The sequence below is a fragment of the Trichechus manatus genome, unplaced genomic scaffold, assembly GCF_000243295.1.
Source record: "Trichechus manatus latirostris isolate Lorelei unplaced genomic scaffold, TriManLat1.0 scaffold00006, whole genome shotgun sequence".
NCBI classification, from domain to species: domain Eukaryota; kingdom Metazoa; phylum Chordata; class Mammalia; order Sirenia; family Trichechidae; genus Trichechus; species Trichechus manatus.
The window spans coordinates 26,561,141-26,576,146 of NW_004443942.1; the positions used below are offsets into that span (position 1 = coordinate 26,561,141).

General features: G+C 42.1%; 1 protein-coding gene across 20 annotated transcripts in view; it reads left to right on the forward strand.

The window, feature by feature from the left end:
- The window catches only part of CD44 (CD44 molecule (IN blood group)), a 96,481-nt gene that overhangs the window by 37,466 nt on the left and 44,009 nt on the right, over positions 1-15,006 (forward strand). For all 20 annotated transcript variants that reach the window (XM_023738293.1, XM_023738295.1, XM_023738303.1 and 17 more), the window contains exons 2-3: positions 3,633-3,798; positions 8,691-8,824. In XM_023738293.1, coding sequence (XP_023594061.1) covers positions 3,633-3,798; positions 8,691-8,824 — 300 coding nt within the window. The remainder of the gene's footprint in view (positions 1-3,632; positions 3,799-8,690; positions 8,825-15,006) is intronic.

Below are 15,006 nucleotides of genomic sequence, written 5' to 3' on the forward strand. Positions count from 1 at the left end.
ATAGCATTTCAAAAGAGCCTTGTGCATTTCCCACTTTTGTGCTCCTGTTGCCTCATCAGCCAAGTGTTGTATGAGCCACTTGAAAGGACACCATTAGATTTTTTTCCATCACCTTTAACAGAAACCCTGTACCCCTTAAGCAATACCCTCCTGTTTTCCCCTCCCATCTTCCCCTGGCAACCACTAACGAACTTTGGTTTCTATAAAACCAAAAGAAAACCCAAACCTCTTGCTGTCGAGTTGATTCCGACTCATAGCAACCCTATAGGACAGAGTAGAACTGCCCCATAGAGTTTCCAAGTAGCACCTGGTGGATTCAAACTGCCGACCTTCTGGTTAGCAGCTGTAGCTCTTAATCATGATATTTCATATAAATGGGATCATATAATATTTGTCCTTCTGTCGCTGACTTACTTTACTCCAGACCTGCCCAAGTGAGAGACGGTGTCTGGGTTCAAGATAGTTCTGTCTGAATCCAGACCTGGCTCTTAAACAACACACAGTGGGCCCAGCCAGGCACCTGGGGCTGCAGGGTAGACCCAGAGTCCATGTCGGTGGTGTGCTTCCTTAGAGAAGGACTCTGTTTGAGGCTCGGGGAAGTGCTCAGGAGGAGTCATGCTTCACCAGGACAGTTTCCATGACTTAAACTTCCTGTGCCAGGGTCTCCTCAAGTGTAAACCAGGCATAATATAGCCTCAGAAGAAGAACAACTTGCAATTAAGGTCCTTGAAGTCTTTTGAGATTGTTACACAGGATCAGGCATAACCGGGTAATTTTGGGCTCCCTGTTGCGATTTCAGATTTACATCTGCAAAACTTTGTGTACAAAACTCATAAAAGTCCTTGTCTTGAATGATTCCGTAACCAGTTCATAGCAGTTAGCCTTCCATTATCAGTGACATTCACTCTTGGTAGCAAACAACAGGTCTTGGATATGTCAGTATGTTGAAAGTATCTTTTGGAGGAAATTTCCATAAGCCACTCATTTACTCAATCAATATTTGTTGAGGATCTGCTTAATGCCAGGCACTGTTGTGTTAGAGACAGAGCCATAGAAGAATCAAAAGGCTTTCCTTTCTTGGAGCTTACATCACAGAAAGAGGAGACAGATAATAACCAAATGTGCAAATAAATAAACAAGTTGCTATGAAGACACACAAGCAGGGTGAGGTGAGGGGCAGGCTGGGAGTTGGATCAGGGTGCTCAGGGAAGGACTCTAAGGTGAGGGGATGTGGAGGTGAAATTCTGAATGGCAAAATGAACCACCTCTGTGAAGATCTGAGGATGGAACATTCCAGACAGAAGGGGAAGACAGATATAAATTCCCTCCTGATGCAGCAATTAAGTGCTTGGCTGCTAACTAAATGGTCAGCAGTTCGAACCCACCAGTCGATCCATGGGAGAAAGATGAGGTAATCTATTTCCCTAAAGAATTCAGAGCTGGAAACCCTATGGGGCAGTTCTACTCTGTCTTATAGGGTTGTTATGAGTCAGAATCGACTCAATGGCAATGGGTTTTGGGTAAGACTGGAAAGAACTCAGAGTGTCTGAAGGGACTGAAGGAAAGTTTTGTGCCTGGAGCAGAGCAAGCTACTTGGAGGTTAGAGAGGAAGACAGGAGCCAGGTCATGTAGGTCTCACTGGCCATGATAAGGAAATTTATACTGGGTGGAACCAGAAGCCACTGGAGGTTATAAGCAATGGGGCCACACCACCTGATTTTGAGAAACTGCACGTAATACAATATTCAGTGCAAGAAGTATTCTCAGATCTGAAACTGTGTATTCAGTGCTATTTCAACTATTATATATATATATATACACATATATGGAAACCCTGATGGTGTAGTGGTTAAGAGTTCAGCTGCTAACCAAAAGGTCGGCAGTTTGAATCCACCAGGCAATCCTTGGAAACCCTATAGGGCAGTTCTACTCTGTCCTATAGGGTCGAGAAACTCTTGGAGGGCTTGATCCTTTTTCTAATCTTCATGACAAGACACTAGCAACCTCTTTCCATGTGGGTGGACAGATCCCTGGATATATACTGTATATATATCCATTGAGGTATTGGTGGTTCGGAGGTAGAATACTTGTCTTCCATGCAAAAGACCTGGGTTTGATTTCAGCCAGTGCTCCTCGCATGCAGCCACCACCCAGCTGTCAGTGGTAGTTTGCATGTTGCTATGATGTTGAACAGGTTTCAGTAAAGTAAGACAACCTAGGAAGAGAGGCCTGGTGATCTACATCCAAAAATGAGCCAATGAAAACCCGGTGGATCATAATGGTTCGATCCACAACCTGTCATGGGGATGGCACAGGACCAAGCAATGTTTCATTCTGTTTGCATGGGAAATTGTGAGTCAGGACCAACTTGATGGCAGCTAACGACGTTTGTCTCCAGAAAATAAACTAGAATAAGATACAGCAAACATTTGTTTGCTATTGTTTTCTGAGTGGTGGACTTACTTTTCCTTCGTTAAACCAAAAAACCAAACCAAATACTATGAGTTGATTTTTTTAAATCTTTTTTGTGTGTGTATAAGTGCTTTTGATGAAGGTTTACAGAACAAATTAGTTTCTCATTAAACAATTAATATACATTTTTTTGTGACATTGGTTGCCAACCCTGTGACACATCAACACTCTCCCCTTTTCAACTTGAGTTCTCCATATGCATTCATCCAGCTTTCCCGTACCCTCCTGCCTTCTCATCCTTCCTTACCCTGGGCTGGTGTGCCCATTTAGTCTTGAATACGTGGTTGAACTACTTATATTATTGCTTGTTTTATGGGCCTATCTAATCTTTGGCTGAAGGCTGAACCTCAGGAGTGACTTCAGTACTGAGTTAAAAGGGTGTCCGGTACCATACTCTCTTTTCTACATTTTTCTCCTGCTCTGCCTGGGACCCTGTATTGTGATCCCTGTCAGAGCAGTCGGTGGTGGTAGCTGGGCACCATCTAGTTGTATTGGACTCAGTCTGGTGGCAGCTGTGGTAGTTGTGGTCCATTAGTCCTTTGGACGAATCTTTCTCCTGTGTCTTTGGTTTTCTTCATTCTCCCTTGCTCCAGATGGGGCAGGACCAGTGGAGTATCTTAGATGGCCGCTCACAAGTTTTTTAAGACCCCAGACGCTACACTGTGAGTTGATTTTGACTCATGGTGACCCCATGTGTTACAAAGCAGAACTCAGCTCCATAGAGTTTTCTTGGCTATAATCTTTACAGAAGCAGATCACTAAGCCTTTCTTCCATGGAGCTGCTGGATGGGTTTGAACCACCAACCATTTGGTTAGTAGTCAAGTACAAACCATTTGTACCACCCAGGGACCTTTATCACTTCCCCACGTTTTGTGAGTTTTCTAGGAGTTTGGGTTGCATTAATAGTCAGAAATGAATCATATGTTTTTAAAACTTTGTGGAACAAGATGGAGAGAATTTAAGAGTGATGCTACTTTATCATATCTCATCTCAGATTTGAGCTTAATGTAGTGGTGCTTTGGAATGCTGGAGCGAATTTTGAAGACAGGCCAGTGGAGAAGTTTATTTGGCTTTTTAATAAGTCTACTCTAAAACCAACTTCCCAGCCTTTCCAAATTATTTATGCAGAAGAATCTAACCTTTCTCTCTCATCCCATAGATTTGAACATAACCTGCCGATATGCTGGTGTATTCCATGTGGAGAAAAATGGCCGCTACAGCATCTCGCGGACCGAGGCAGCTGACCTCTGCAAGGCTTTCAATAGCACACTGCCTACCCTGGCGCAGATGGAGAAAGCCCTGAGCGTTGGGTTTGAGACCTGCAGGTAAGAGGCCAGCACCTGCCCACTGGGTAAACCCACCTGCCCGAGGCCAGGGGCAGGGCTTACACCTCAGGAGGCTCCTCCCTGATAGTGAATGAATTGTTGCTTGGAGTCAGCCCCACCTATTAATTTGGCCAAGTTGATCTGGAACCTGTATGACAACTGAAATTTAAAGCTGGCTAAAGACACATTTGTGAATCATAGTTGGGGAGCCCAGAGGAGGCATTAAGGGTCGTCTGTTGGAATCCTCTTGCCTAAACTGCTTCCACAGCGCTCCTCTGGCTTTGAAGATGTGTGCAATATCATTGTCGGAACCACAAGAAAATGTACACCAAATAACAGGGTTTAAAATAAATATGTGGCTGGTAGTCTTGGCCCCACAGACTTGGCTCAGAGCAGATTTTTCAAACAACTCTCTCTCTCTCTCTTTTTTTGCTCTGTGTTGTTCTGGTTGGAGAGAGAAAGTAAAAGGCTTGAAAGTTATTAATACATTTTATAAAAAGTGATTGGAAAGGGTTGGAGGACCCTTCGAGGCCTTCTACCAGATATCAGAACTCTCCACAGAGAGGGACTCAAGCCATTTTGCTCCAGGATAATTACAACAGGCAGTGGCTTTATTTATGAATTGCCGATGGTTTTGTGGCCCGTGGCGCACAGTGAGCAGTGGCAATGACCTCGGTGAAGGGTTTTGGTTTGTTTTGTTTTCACTACAAGAGTTTAGGAGTCCCTGGGTGGTGCAAATGGTTAACCACTTGGCTGCTAACTGCAGGTTGGTGGTTCTAGTCTAGCCAGAGGTGCCTCAGAAGAAAGGTCTAGTGATTGACTTTCAAATAATCAGCCAAATCGAGCACAGTTCTACTCTGACACACTGGGGTGGCCAGGAGTCGACTCCACAGCAACTGGTTTATAAGAGATCTGAGTAATTTCAACAACTGCGGCCTGCAGGTGCCTCTTCTGCTTTTGCAATGTAATTAGGAAACGTGGTTCCCTTTTCTCTATAATGCACGCACATTCTCACGCACAGATGGTTTTTTAAAAGTCATGCTGCAGAACTCTTTATGGAAACCATTAAATGTAAGTTAAACACATCTACCACCCGTCCTTGGCTGCAGAGTAATACAATCACATTATGTGGGGGGTTGAGATTCTTTTGCTGAAGGGAAAAGGAGAATCTCTAAAATTGCACTGTCTAATACAGTAGCCACTGGACACATGTGGTTATTTACATTCAAATTAATTAAAATTAAATATAATTAAACTTCAATTATTCAGTGGCATGAACTGCATTCCAAGTGTTCAATTAGCCACAAGCTTCTAGTGGCTACTATATTGGACAATGCAAATTATAGACCATTTCCATTATCGCAGAAAGTTCTGTTGGGCAGCACTGCTCTGAAATAAAGAAAGTAGATGATTATGGGCATCTATACGTGTTCAGAGGAGCCCTGATCGTGCAGTGTTCAAGCCCTCGGCTGCTAACCAAAAGGTCAGCTGTTGAACCCACCAGCTGCTCCTTGGGAGAAACATGTAGCAGTCTGCTTCCTTAAAGATTACAGCCTAGGAAACCCTATGGGGCGGTTCTACTCTGTCCTGTACAATAGCTATGAGTCAGAATTGAATCGACAGCAACGGGTTTGGTTTGGTTTATATGTGCTCAGAGGAGCGCTGGTGGCACAATGGTTAAGTGCTCTGTTGCTCATTGAAAGGGTGGTGATTCGAACCCACCAGTCGCTCCATGGGAGAAAAGACCTGGTCATGTGCTCCCATAAAGATTGGGGAAGTCTATGGGACAGTTCTACCCTGTCCTATAGGGTGACATGAGTTGGAATAGACTCAATGGCACACGACAACAACAACAACATATGTGTTCGGAAGGTCCCTGGGTGATGCAAACAGTTTGCACTTGACTACCAACCTAAGGGTTGGAGGTTCGAACCCACCAAGTGGCACTGCGTAAGAAAGACCTGGAGATCTGCTTCCGTAAAGACTACAACCAAGAAAACCCTATGGCACAGTTCGGCTCTGTAGCACGTGGGGGTTGCCATGAGTCTGAATCAACTGGACAGCAATAGGTTTTTATATGTGTTCAGAGCTCAGTCTATGGGAATATACCAGAGCAGGGAAAGAGAGAGAGGTCTGGTAGCTACTGAACCTGGGCTGTAGGCTGTGATGAAGGAAGGTCAATTAGCACATCCATTTCTTCTATTCCCAAGGCTAATTATTTAAGTATGGCCCTGAGTATGCCACTAGCCTAAGAAAGTAGATTTAGTAAGCTAAAGTTTTGATTGTAAACTATAGACAAGACCTACTTGCAAAATACAGAAATGTTTTCATGTGCTAAGAACCACGGGCAGGTTCTTACAATTGCCACTGGCCAAACATTGAGCACTGAAGTCCTAGGAGCCCTGCTGCCCACTGATATCATCTCTCACGTAACCCTCAAACTGTGCTGAAGGTGAATATTAAACCCAAACCAAAACCAAACCCACTGCCGTCAAGTTGATTCTGATTCATAACGACCCTATAGCACAGAGCAGAACTGTCTCATAGGGTTTCCAAGGCTGTAAATCTTTGCAGAAGCAGACTGCCACATCTTTCATCCAAGGAGCGGCTGGGGTGTTCGAACTGCTGATGTTTTGGTTAGCAGCTGAACACTTTAACCACTGCACCACCAGGGATTCTTAACGTGGGTATTATTACCCCATTTTATGGATGAAGAAACTGAGGCTTAGAGCCATTCTGCAGCTTACCCTGGGCCATGTCACTTATAAGTGGAGGAGTCAGGAAGATCCTGCTTCTTCTGATCCCAGAACACAGATTTTAATGATCAAGCCATCCTGAAGAACGGAGAGCAAAAGTGAAATGGAAGTATTTGCTGAGTGTTCTTTCCTCCCTGTGAACAGGAAATTACTCGTGCCATATACTCACATATAAATTTTAGTATCTCCAACTCATTTATAGTGTGGCACATAAAACCTGCAGTTGATGTGATGTGGTAAAAATTCAATAAAACTTACAAAGGAAATGTATTAGACTCTAGAACGACAGTGTTATCCATACTTGTCAACATGATCAAGTGTGAGGAGGGGTGCATAGACTCACCAAGGATTATTATTACCCAAATGTGTGTGTGTATATATATATATATATATATATATATATATACACACACATACATATATATACACTGTGCCAAAGAAATCTATTGCTCCATCTGTAGCTAGTATTAAGTGTTGCAAAACTCATTTCCATAATTTCACTCCAGTAGCTATGAATCAGATGTCTGCCAGAGGACAGATGGCAGAGTCTCCCAGGCTAGGATAAAACCTTAGCAGCTATTCTTTTTTGTCTGCCCCACCCTGATTAGTAGCAATTCTCAGATATATGGAAACTTATTAACGTTTAATTGCATCCCCTTCCCCGTCACCAAGCTGAGGAAATTTCCGGGAAACCAGTCTGTCCATTCCAATGAGGAATTAGCCATGTGAGCTACAGCTGCAACATAGACATAATGAGTTCCATGTGCTTAGAGACTTCAAACTTAGGTATTCCCATGGGTCTTGTAGGCACTGCATTCTTGCCCCTGGCAGGAAGGATTAAAAGGATCTATGCTGTGCATTTTAGCCAGCATTACATTTTCAAAAACTTGCTGGATCTAGCTTCTCCTTCTCTGTCCTCCACCTGCCACCACCTCTTCCCTTACAAAGGGTATTTTCTCATCCCCCGTCTCATATTTTGAGACATTTTATATTCAGAAGAAATTGTGGAATAAGTATTTAGTGAGTATGTTGATGCAAAGAGGCTGAGATGTTGGACGTTGTGTCTGAAAAGGGCCTCCAGCTGTAGCATGCTCCCAGAAACTCCTTGGTGGGGTAGAGGGGTTTTAGTGTTTCTCTGGCTGTGCTGCTTCTGGAAAATCTCTGATTTAAGGAGGCTTTGCTACCTGCTTATACCAGTTGCCGTCAAGTTGATTCCAACCATGGTGACCCCAAGTGTGTCAGAATAGAACTGTTCCATAGGATTTTCAATGGTTGATTTTTTGGAAGTAGATCACCAGGTGTTTCTTTTAAAGCACCTCTGAGTGGACTCGAACCTCCAACATTTTGGTAAGCAGCTGAGCATTAACGGTTTGCACCACTCAGGGACTCTACTATCTGCTTACTTAACTGCTATTACTCCCATTATGACAGCCAATGTATTTCCACTGGCAAAAGAATTATGCCTGGGATGCTCATGAGGCTAAACGTGCTGTATACTTGGCATATAAGCAAGGCTTCATCTTTGGGATAATGGAGCATGGAGTAAGGAAATAGAAGGAAAAGGGGAGGCCAGACAAGAAGAGTGGGGGTGTGGAAGACATGGCAGTTGAAAGCACTCCAAGGCTTACCTTGCCTCTACCCCGAGTTTGAAATTTGTGGACTGAAGTGAAGAGCCACTTATTTCCTATCTTATGGAAGCTGGTCGAAAAATGTACTTTCTAGAAAATGTGAAGGCAATCTAGAGCCAGAGTGGCTCTCACATCATAAAGTGGTCGTTCTCTCTCTTGTGCCCCGGGGGTTCCCTCCACTCATTCAAACCTACTTCATACCACTGACCACAAGTTTTATATGAAGCCGATTTTTTCTTTCATGAATCTTTTCTATGAAAAAAGAAGAAATCTCTTCCCAGGTCTCTAAATAAAATCACCTTGTCATTATGTCAGCTTTGTTGATCTCTTTCCCTCTGTCTCTCTGCTGTTATTTTTGGATTTCACATAGCTCAATTATTGAAACCTCTAACATCCCTAGGGGTGAATTGAGTGAAGTGTTGCACTGCCTTAAATGTCATTTCATGGGTATTATGAAATTCCAGTGACAGCTTTGCGGGTTGGTAACCTCTTGTTTTTTCTTTGGCAGGTACGGGTTCATAGAAGGGCACGTGGTGATCCCCCGGATCGTCCCTGTCTCCATCTGTGCCGCCAACAACACAGGGGTGTACATCCTCACATCCAACACCTCCCAGTATGACACATATTGCTTCAATGCTTCAGGTTGGTTCCAAGTGGATTGCCTTTGTTTTTTGGGGTGGCTTTTTGCAACCCTTTAGCAGCATGACTGAGAATGGTTTTATCTCAGATCTTGAGTAGCTTCTGCTGTATAACAAATATTCACTGAAAATCTCTACAGCAGAGACAAGATTCCTTCCTACATCGTGCTTCTGTGCAAGGCTGCGGAGTCAAACAATAAATACCTTGTGTGAAGTCAGAGAGTGAATGATACTTGGCCGGGGGGGAAGGACGGGGAAGGGGGGGTCATTGTTTAGGTATCATCAAGTTTTTGTTTATGGAGATGGAAAATCTGGCAAAGAATATTAGTGATGGTTATTTTGATGTCGTTGGTTTTATTGAATTGTACATGTGAAAAATGTTGAAAGGGCAAATGTTGTCAATATTTTTACAATAAAAAAAGGCAAATGCAAAACAAAACAAAGTTTGGCTAGCACAAAAAATCAGAATAAAGAAAGTAGAGTAAGCAGCTAAAGAGTGCTGGGGATGCTGTTTTAGAGAAGGTGGTCAAGGAAAGCACTGTAGAGGAAAGCCTTCAAGAGAGCCCTGACTGAAGTGAAGGAGTGAGCCCATGGGCAGAGTGGGCAGCCAGTGCAAAGCTGGGCAAGTGGGAGCATCTTGGCTTGTTCCTAGAACAGCCGGGAGGCCAGAGTGGCTGAAGCATGGTGACCGGAGGGGAGAATGCCAAGTAATAAGGTCAGAGAGGTAAGCAGGAGCCAGATCACATAGGGCCTTGTAGACCATGGTAAAGAGTTTGGATTCAGTTCTCAGTGTGATAGGAAGTCACTTCAGGGTTTTGAATAGGGGAGTGACATGAATCTAATGATAGCATTTGATGTAAGCCAAATGGCTCAGTTGAGAGGTATTTAGTATATAGGCTGGGAGAATATACAGTAGGCTCTTAACCTTCTTGAATGTTCCTTATCCAACTATTACAGAGCCCAGAAACTGGAGAATAAGAAAACCAAGTTAAAATGTGGACTGTGGGCAGCTGGCCAGGCTCCCTTCTGTCTGTGGGACTTGCTTTCAGTCACTAGCCTAGAAGCACACGCTTACAATTCAGATTCAGGCACCAGCAAAATTAAAGAACTCTCTATATCATGACTCTCCAGCATCTTTTAAGAAGCGTCAAAACCATAAATGTCAGATTTTTGAAAGTCAACAGTCAAGCGTCTTACTTCTCAAACTGGGCCTTCTATTTCCCCTGAAGGTTTGAGATTGTGAAGGAGAAGACGAAGCCACAAGATAAACTTGGCACACCTTCTTAGAGGGTCAATCTTCCTTGCAGATGGGAGGGAACATTAAATTAGCTGCAAAATGACTTAAGACATCATTTGTACAACACAAACACAGATGTTATATATGGTAGTGGAATATAAAATTTGCACAGATTTTTAAGTAAAAAAGGGACATCAAAGAAATTGAGATGACATCAGAGGCTTTAGGCTACACCACTCACCCATTGTTGGGTGAGCAATGGGGATCAGAGTGGGAATTCAGAGAGGGAAATCTAGAGTTTAGGAGAAAGGGAAATTAGCAAGGCTAATTAGTTGAAGTGTGTGAAGCCAGTAAATTATGACAAATATATATACAGGTCACCAAACTTATGGAGGATGTCTTAGTCACCTAGTGTGCTATAAGAGAAATGCCACAAGTGGATGGCTTTAACAAAGAGAAGTTTATTCTCTCACAGTCTAGTAGGCTACAAGTCCAAATTCAGGGCTCAGCTTCAAGGGAAGTCTTTCTCTCTCTGTAGGCTCTGGAGGAAGGTCCTTGTGATACATCAGTCTTCCCTTGGTCTGGGAGCATCTCAGCATAGGAACCTCAGGTCCAAAGGATGTGCTTTGCTCCTGGCACTGCTTTCTTGGTGGTATGAGGTTCCCATGTGTCTCTGCTCACTTTTCTCTTTTATATCTCCGAAGAGATTGGCTTAAGACACTATCCAATCTTGTATACCTCATCAGTATAACTGCCACTAATCCATTTTATTACATCAGAGTGATAGTTTACAACACGTAAGGAAATCACATCAGATTACAGAATGGTACACGACCATACAGTACTGGGAATCATAACCCAGCCAAGTTGATACACACATTTTTGGGGGAGACATAATTCAATCTATGACAGAGGAGATACACAAAACAAGGAAGAGGGAACTGTAGAATGTTTACTTCTCCCTGTTAGATGAGCAAAGAACACAAGTGGAGTTTGACCAAAAGGAGGAGAGAATCCAACTGAGGCCAAGTGGTATACGGCTCAGACCCAGTTCCTCATTCTAAACACATTGTAATGAGATAAACTACATGCAAATAAAGTAAAGAGGACATAGACACAGAGCAATGCGGGTCTAGGTAGCTCCACCTTGGTGCAAAAGATCAGGGGAAAATTTTGGGAAGACTGTGCTTTAGATAAAGGGATCAGTCACGTGGGAAAGGGCTAGCGTGAGACTGCAGACCCCTAAGAATCTCTGTGCACTGCTTGTTGTTTCTCCCATTGAATCTTGTCAAATGAGTGTATGCAATAAATTATACGGTTAAGTATTTACATTGTCTCACCTGTTTTACAGGTTAGTATCACTTCCCAGAAAGAACCTTAACTCAAAAAGTAGAAGCTCACACTGTTTTATTGCCTGGAATTGAAGTCATCTAGGCAGGCTGCTACTGAGATGTTCCTCCCTCTTCTTATCTTTGGCCAAGAGGTTGGACTTATCCAAGGAGCAAAGAGTCAACAGTATTTATTACTTTTCCTCTATTTTTGGAGACAGAAGAACTAGCTCAGTGGAAAACTGAGAATTACTGGGGGTGTGTCCCATTCCACCCAGAGGTGCCTTGGAAGACGGGCCTGGAGACCTACTTGCAAAAAATCAGCCATTGAAAACCCTATGGGGCACAGTTCTACTCTGACACACATGGGGTCACCATGAGTTGGAATCAACTCGATGGCAATTTTTTTTTTATTGTATACCAAAATGAACTAAGGTAGTGAAGTTAGGAGTAATATTTTTCTTTTTCTCTATTTCTCATGTAGTTACTCAAAGTGGATAGGCTTATTTTATAACTAATTTAAGTTTTAAAAAGAGTATTCATTGATCAACTGTATGTTCTCAGTACCATGGTAAACACAGTTGGGTAAGGAAAGAACCAAGGGCTATATTTCTTGTCTCGAAGGCATTTACGATCTTGTTGAAGCAATGAGACAAAAAACACATGAAGCAAGGGGAGAAGAGTATACGTCCCAGGATAAATAAATTCTGAATGTCTTGACTTAGAGGCAGATGATAGGGGTGCTAAGTGAATTAAAGACCTTCATAACCTTTTGCTCCACGAAAAGGATCTCATTGCACAGACCTTGAACCTGATAACTTCAAACAGGTGGTCAGGTCCCAGTGGTGTGATCCCTACATAAACTAGCCACAGGTACCATGGCAGCTCAGTCTTAGCACATAGCTTGTGTAAGCTTAAAATTTCAGCAGTATTTTTGTGAAACATGGCATTCGATTTACAAATGGCAATAAGGCAAATCCTTGAAAAGGCTTCGCGATTTATATTGCTTTACCTCTCAGCCTTAAGGCCCAGCATGAGCCCAGTGACCTCTCTGTAAACAACACAGAGAACTGAGTTGAATCTGTTTATCTTTTAAGTTTGCTTTCAATGAAACACCTCATTCTCTCTCTCCCTTTTAATTGTATTTTTGTAAAAATACAAAGAACACAACATTTGCCCTTTCAACATTTTTCACATGTACATTCCAATAAACCAATTACAACAAACATGTTGTGCAACCATCACCTTTTTGAAGGTAAAATTTAGGAAGGGTTCTACATTCATTCCTTTATTGATTCCCTTAGTTATTCAACAAATGTTTATTGGATACCTAGAATGCATCAGGCATTGAGGAAGGTGCCTTTGTATATGGCGCTGAATGATTGGCCAGGCTGAATAATTAACGTTTCTGTTGGCTATTTTGGTGGGATGGAGCCAAGGTTTCTGAGAATGCAGACCACCAGACCTCAGAGTCTTTCTAACAATTCTTTGGATTCAGAAAAACCTAATCAGCCCTAATTCTCCCAGCAGTGCAGTGCTCATTAAATGGAATGAACGCCTGTCTAATGAGGCCCTGTTATCTGACACAGGACTGTGAGTGTATTAATTGCACATTTGGGTCACCATCCATCTTAGTATGCTTGCCAGATCTGATGTTCTTTAAAAAGGTGAAGGTGAATTGGAGCATGAAGGGGTCCTTTTGAACAAATGCTCTGATCATTTCGAAAACTGTCTTAGTTTTTTTGACATCGTGCCCCATTCTATTAAAACTTAATTCCTGGAGATTCTCAGTACACTACTGTTACTCGCAGTTATGTTTGAATTTGGGGGAGGTTTTTCCAATGAATAAAAAAACTGCCATATCTGTAACTTCCTTTATTTCTTATGGTATTGACATTCTTTATCTAAAACCTCCTTGAACCTGCTTATATTTGCAGAACACTTTGGAGGTTCACATCTTAGGTATGCTTACTGGAAGAACGGAGTCTTAGCCAATTAATTATATTAGTACTCTCTTTCCTCTTCATTCGTAAAGCAAGTGTTTGTTTAGTACTTCTCTATCCCTATCACACATAAATGTGCTGGACAGGACAGATAAGGTTACCCATCTTGTGGAGCTTACATATTACTATGCCGGGTTGCGGGGAGCCGTGTAGTAGAGAGTAGGAGTTGGGAGATGTGCCATTAATGCCATCAAGTAAAACGAACCGGATAATTTTAGATATCTTGAGTGTGAAGTATGGAGAAGAAATGACAGCAGGGTGATATGTGATGGTGATGGGTGTGAGGGAAGTGATGAGGGACTCTTTTGGATTAGATGGTGGGGAATGGCCTTACCAGAGGTGACCGTTCTTCGAAGAGTTGCCCTTCTGAGAAATCTTTTAGATCACCCTTTGCAAGAAAGGCTTTTCCTAAAGCCTGCTTGTCTCCAGTTGAATATGTAAAGCTGCCAGTTAGTTTCACTATGAGGCCAAAGAAATACGCAGGCAAGACATTCCCTTTATCTGTGGAAAGAGATACTCCCAGGGACCAGGAAGCAAATGAAACTGGTCTTGCTCTATTTGTTTTTTGCCCAGTGTTGTGAGTAGCCAACGATTTATGATGGGATGCTTAAAACACTTGTGACAACAGCCTTTCTTGTGATAGCAGTCTGCCTACCTACATCCACCAATCCATCCATCCCTTTTGTTCTTCTTTTTTGACAAGAAGCAACTCTGGGAGAAACCAACTTAACAACTAAATTGCCATTTTAAACTTAAACACACGTGCGCGGTGTGAAAGGTAACCACGCAAAAATGGATACCACCTTCGTATAACAGCAAAGCCAGTTTAAAGCTCTTTGAGTTTTTAGAGCATAACACAAAGTTTAGTGACTGCATGGAACATTTTGGCATGAATGGAATTGTTGATTAAGATACTCTGAAGTTTTCTTTTAGGATCCCAAGGGATGGCATGCAGAGTGGAACTTTCAGGGCCTATTTTCAGAGGCCTTCAAACAGGGCTGCTCAGAGGATTTGCAGCAATGTAGTCTCAGGAGATTTTCTGGGTGCCTAGACCAAAGGTGGCCAACCTCAGAACTGAGAAAAAATTGGTACAGAGTAGGCACTTAAAAAGATTAGTTAAATAAATAAGTTAATTCATTAATTAAAAAAACTAAAAATTAATTTGTTTTTAAATATTTCTATCAAGTAAATTCTTTGTTGATTATTTTATTTTAATCCTCAGATTGTCATGCCATTCATCTTGATAAACATTTGACTGGGTGTGTCTGCCATGTTTTTCCATGGTTTCTGGGGTTACAAATGATTTTCTCATTATAGTTTATACATATCTGTATTTCTCTATTTTTACAATGTTCTCACATTAATTTTATAATAATAAATTTTTTAAATCCTTTCTAATGTAAGGTTCATTAGAGAAGGATCATGTTTATCTTATTCACCATTATACCTCAACCTTCCACAGTACCTGCTATATAATATATATAGTTGTTAAGAGTGAATTTGTTGAGGCAGGCAGGGAAACAAGGAAGTTTCTAGAAATTTATGAAGCTAAATAAAAATGGGAAATGTATCACAAAGGTCATAGAAGTTCTTAACACATCATCAAATTTCAGAAAAA